Here is a 6,000-nt window from a genome sequence, read left to right as displayed (position 1 = left end):
TTTGAAGAATGAATGACAAGATAATCTTCCAGCTGGGTGGTCCCAAGATGGAGTATCCTTGACATCTTGAAATGGTGGCTGGAACGTTTTTTTTCCCCATTTCAAAAATAAGCTTCAAAGTAGCTGGTCATGTGTGAATTGAATTGTTGACTGCCACTGTATTTAAAAAAAGAGGTATACTGTAACAAGGAAAACACTGGCACTGGTTTTCCCAAGTCATTTCATCTGAGTGAATAAAAGTGCCAATGACTCTTTGGTTGTGTTTTTTTTATAAAAAACAATTTATTTTTAGTTACAACTGCGTGTTTAAGGAAAAGTATGAAGATTGTTTCAGTCAAGTCTATAACAAGATAGGTTTCGAAATGTTGTGCTTTTTCATAGATAAATATGACGCAAGGTAAATTTGAAAAAATTCAGAGAAGCAGTTATTTTGATGTAAGATTCACCGACAATTTGTACATTTTCACAAGCCAGATGTTTCAGGCATATTTAATTATTCTGTAAGCGAGCTCTCAGATCCAGTAGGCCATACACTTGCTGGCAGTATGCAACAAGTAGTAAAACCTGTAACTGTTTTTGGACATTAGGCTCCAGAATTTCAAGTGTCAGGTTGTCTACCTGCACTTCTATCACACACGTGCTGAGCAGCTGTAACAGGAGAATAAACATAAGACACCAGGCTCAGAACGTGAAGGAGACCCCTTGGAACCATCATTTCTGCAGAAGCATCTCAGCGGAGCACAATGATGAGGTAAGAGAGGCTGCCCACAAAGAGACCGGAGAGATTCTTCAGACACACAACAACAGGAGCCGGACTCATCATTCCTGGGGAATTTAATCAGGACCTGCTGTAACCACACTGGAGAATTACCTCTCCTGGCCTATTTCTCCTTTCCACATGTGCACAACATGGTGCTTTCATCACGAATGCCATCTTCCAAAAGGCAGACGAATATGAAAATACATGGATTACACATCATAAGAATATGGGAAACTTAGAAATGACATGTTGCTAAGTGATGCCAAGTGCTCGCTGGATTAGTTCAATACGAGATGACCCTGCATATCAAACAGAGGAGCTCGGTGCAAGACAGCAATGTGAAAAAAGCTTAACCTTGTCCACATCAATTACCAGCAAGTCAGAAAGCAGCAGGTAGTAATATTGAAGCACTTTTCATGATGCTATACACAGCACTGATGCTGAAATTCTCAGGAAACACAAGAACCGGTTTGATAAAAAACAGTGCCCAAATTAATTAACTATTAAAGCAAATATATTTTGCCTAAGCCATGTATATTGCTAATAGGAAAAAGTCAGTGAAAAAGAACCAATATTGTCAAGCATGGCAAAATGTATGTCTGTCCTTATGCTAGTCACAGAAAAGCAGGACCTTCAGAGACTTCCAAAAAGTCTCACTCTATGGATCGGCTGAAAATGAAACGCACAATCTCAAAAGGCAGTCCTGCAATCTCTGCCCTCAGAAATAAAACAATCCCTGTGAAAACTGGTGCATCAGTCCCACAGTGCATTCAACTGACCTGCTATGTCACTTCCAGCTCATTCTGGCCTAACGTTCATTTTGGTAATTTTATCTTGTTGTGTTTATGTGACTAATCCTTGTGCCTATCCAATTATTGAGCAAAGTGCTACTTATATACTGTATAAGATACTGTAAGTTGCCTTGGACTGGGCTGTCAGCTAAAGAAATAACTCCTGCAATGAGAATGAGACTGGGCTTCTCACTACAGGCACGACGCATGCTCACCCATTATTGAGCTTACAGGATGAGTGGCTTCCATTCTAAAAATGGACCCCAAAAATGTGGTTTTTCTCAGCCTGCCAGGTGCAGGGGAAATACAAAGCAGAACACAGAGCTAGCAGTGTCTACACAGGGTGTGCGCCATTAGATGGAATGACAAAGTCTTAAATATCAGAGATTTCAGATGTGTCAGATCTCCAGCAGACATACTGGGTGCTCATCAAGGCCTGTCTTCACCAGCCTGCTCACGGAGTGGAGACAGACAGCAGCAAGATTCCCGGGGCATTCCTCTGTATCCCAGTGAAAACAGGATCCCATTCCCTGGATAGGCACCTAAAGGGCTAATCCTGGAGCTTGGGACACAGGTATGAACAGAAACAAGTCACTGACGAACTGAGTGCTTCTAAAATACTGATACCCCTAATAATAATAATAATAATATAAAAGCAGATTCTGACCTTGCAAATGAGATCTTCTGTGCAGACTGAGACATGTACTTGTGCAGACGGGTGAACAAAGATTCATATTTGAGTGCCCATATATTGTGACGATTACACCGTTTTGTGTAAAATTCAAATCCTAACCCTGGACAGGGCACTAGTCCATCACAGGAGACACACACACTCACACACCCTGGACAGGGCACTAGTCCATCACAGGAGACACAGACACACTATCACAAACACTCTGACACATGCACAGACACATACTGAAACACACACAAATAGACACACACAGAAGAAACCAGAGCACCTGGCAGAAACCCACATGAACACAGGGAGAACATGCAAACTCCACTCAGACAGTACCCCAATAATTGAAGCGAAGGCTAATGAGGCTAATAATGAACTAGAGCCAGGTGCTGCTTTTATTGTCTGATGTTCTTTATAAGATCAAAAGAATTACGATGCAGCTCCATTGAGAGACTAATAATAAATGCAAAAATTATAAAGATTTTCTAATACATAGATACATGCACTACAAATGGATTTTTTAATCCTTTGCTCAGTCTTTGTATCCCTTCTCCACAAAATGCAACCACAACCCCCTCATGGCATGTTCTGTTCTGGTCTTGGTAAAATCAGACGGACTGAGCTTTTTTTCAGGCGTAACACTAACCGAGCTTTGGACTGTCAACAAGATTGTAAAACAACAGTAGTGAAGAGATGTGCGATGGATATTCTAGAAAAGAGAAATCCTAACTAAGTCTTCGGCTACAGAGGGGCTGAAACGTTAACTTTTCCATTGGTCCCTGCTGAATCAACGTTTTAAGGCCAGGCCGGGCTTCTGTCCAGAGCTCGTGTCTGTTGTGAGGTCATGATTGACACTGAAGTCAAAGAGTACAATGTCTCCATTTATAAGCCCCTGGCTTGGTGTTAAACAAGAGCTGTCTGGTCCTGTTTGTTCACAACTGCAGCCCAAACGTGCACATGCTTCACATGTTACCTGCAACATGACCACAGGAAGTCAAGCACCAGGGAACCATTTATTATCATAGACATATCTCTGGAGTGTCTCAACTCATCCAGCTTTTCATAAACTGTCATTTTAAACCGAAAGGCTTCCAGCTAACCGGAGAGTCATTTCCAATTAGCACGGAATTGGTCTGTCTTATCATGTGAAATTGAATAATGGTATTGTTCTGCATCTTTATTTTACCCCTAAACGAATTTTTCCGACTTTAATCTAGAGCCTCACATCTGCACCGGATTAGCAGCCCCTGAACAGCAGGTAAATGGAGTTATGTCATATACTCACACGCCAGCGAACGGATAATGTTATTGACATTAACAGCCGATTTAATCTTTCCTAAACTAAACATTCCGACTGAGCTGCGCGACACGGGGGTGTCTTAATGCCACGTTCACCGCCGTGCACGTAAAACTAAGACGAAATGTTAGTAGTGCACGTTGCACTACCTTTTTTTTTTTAGTTTTACCTGAAGGCGTTGCCATGCCCGAGTCCTCCCAGCAGATGTCGCTGTCGCAATAGCGGCGGCTCTTTCAGCACAAGAGGCCCCTCCCCACCGCGGCGCGGCGCTCTGATTGGCCTGTGGCCGTTGCCAGGGGCGACCGCACGGCGTCCCCGCAGAAGTGTACACTGAGTCTGCGAGGTGGGCTGTCGGACACGGCCACCCGGAGAAATCCCAGGGAAAAAAAAGGGCGAAATCTAGACAATGAGCACGTTGTATAAGCGCGTCTAAGTCGCGACCGAGGAGGCCTCATGCCTAAGAGGGTAAAAAGCAGCTCTTCCTCGGCGGTCGCGGCGGCAGGCGTGAATAAGGCCTGGGAGCCGGCGCTCATAGCCGCCCCTTTCCAAGAGGTGAGGTGTCCCGTCTCACTCGCACGTTTCACCTGCTGCGCTACCTCTTGGTGGCGTGTGGGAAAGAGGCAACAGTGCACTCTCTGTGGTTGATGTGCAGTTATCTTTCACCCCGCCGGGAATAATGTGAGCAATTATGAGGTAGGTTTCGGAGACGCACTGTCGGAGCTCTCAGAGGGAAAGATCATTGAGGACTAGCCCCTTTAGGCTTCGGCTACAGTGCACACGTAAATTATCCCGTTTGTTTTTGACGACTGACAAGAGTGAAACCGACACGGCCGTTTCCAGCACTGCTGCTGCCTGGGGCGATGGCGCCACCCCGTGGCCATGTGGCGAACCGCCGCAGTCGTGTTCCCGGCTGTCGTCGCGCAAAAGCGCCAGGAACTACTGCGTTCAACATCACTAAAAACCAGAAACTCCGCTGTAATAGCAAAATCGCAGTTAAATATAACCAAAAACAAATACTTTCAACTGGCGCAAAGGGATGTTTTTATTATTGTAACTTTCTCGTTTTTTTTAATAATAAAATAACATACCTGTACTGTATATTAACGTTTTTTTGTTCTGTAGCTGTATTTGATCCCTCAACAATTGTTTCTGACTTTAACCTCAAGTCGTTTTTAGTTGTCAGCCATGCTTATTTGGCAGCGATGATACCTTATCACTGAACACCCATTCCCCATATTTAGAAGTGATCAGGAATTCTAGTTTCTCTAACTCATTTAAGGCTCAGAGGTTGAATGCTTATCTCTAAAATGCCAAGGAAGCCTATGGATCTGGAGAAATAAGAAATTATTGAAATATACTATTATTATTATATATACACCATACAGTATACATTATTGTCTTAAATGTGTTCACTAGAAATCGTTACCATTGCGTAAGATACACTCTTCAATACTCTATTCAATACTCTTCAATACTCTACTCTTCAATAGCTTCTATCCACAAGCAGTGAGACTGGCGAACACATTTAGCCATCCCCCTCGGACCACACCTACACCATCACCATCTACCTCTCTATGATTTCTTATCTGTTGCACATCTCCAGTCATTGTTTACACGTCTGTATTGTTTACATTCAAACTGTCTGCATGTTTACGTGCACATTGTCTATTGTTTGTTTGTACATTGTCTTGATGCACTGTTTGCACTTTGTCTTGTTTTTTTTTTACACTTGTTTTACAATCGAGAGACTTTCTTTCTGTAAGTAAGAATTCCATTGTACCAGTACCGGTTACATATGGCAGTAAAGTTCAAGTTCAAGTTCACACAACAGGCTTGAAGGAGATGGCATGATAAAAGAAGCCTTTTTACAAGCCAGAGCTGTGACTTCCAGTGAAGTGAAGCAGTGAAGCGCAGAGGCGCTGTGGCCCCGCTCGGGTTTGCAGGAGGAGTGACGGGCTCTGTCGTGGCAGGAGAGCTGGAGGGCCGACGTCTCTTTCGTTGTTGGAGGGAGCGCGGAGGATGAGGAGCACATTAAAGCCCTCGTCATGGCCGCGGGGGTGCCTTTGCGGAAGCTCTTCAGCGTGGTCACCTGGGACGGACTGATGGACAAGGTGAAGTCCCGCTTTCACTCTGAAGCTTAAACACCGCTGAAACAAGAGAGCTCGTCAAATATCACCTTCTGTCTTTCATAGGTCCACGCCAAAGGATCAGGTCACGTCCACATTTTCATTTGGAATTTGTTTATCCCGCCCAAGTATTTTTTTTAATTTGATTCAACCACTGCCAGCACACAGTCTTCTGTGCCCTTTCCAGGACCAAACATCTTGAGAAATGTTTCTTATTTAGAAAGAAAATTGCCGTAGAAATTATAGTGTTTCATACGGGTCCGATTCCAATGTACAGGGCATCTCTGGAACACAAAACTCTGCTCCAGTTGTTCTGACAGATTGCCTTGTCATTAAATGCATAT

The 6,000-nt window shown here is 43.7% G+C and overlaps 1 protein-coding gene across 1 annotated transcript in view; it reads left to right on the top strand.

Annotated features, from left to right (window-relative positions):
• Positions 1 to 3,832: 3,832 nt before the first annotated feature.
• The window catches only part of spag17 (sperm associated antigen 17), a 34,594-nt gene continuing 32,426 nt past the window's right edge, over positions 3,833 to 6,000 (top strand). Inside the window, exons 1-2 of the mRNA XM_088644939.1 lie at positions 3,833 to 4,082; positions 5,501 to 5,641. Of these exons, the coding sequence (XP_088501065.1) occupies positions 3,984 to 4,082; positions 5,501 to 5,641 (240 nt within the window). The 5' untranslated portion in view covers positions 3,833 to 3,983. The remainder of the gene's footprint in view (positions 4,083 to 5,500; positions 5,642 to 6,000) is intronic.

This window comes from Lepisosteus platostomus, chromosome 2 (genome assembly GCF_059453375.1).
Source record: "Lepisosteus platostomus isolate fLepPlt1 chromosome 2, fLepPlt1.hap1, whole genome shotgun sequence".
NCBI lineage: Eukaryota > Metazoa > Chordata > Actinopteri > Semionotiformes > Lepisosteidae > Lepisosteus > Lepisosteus platostomus.
This window is presented reverse-complemented; position numbering and strand designations above follow the sequence as displayed.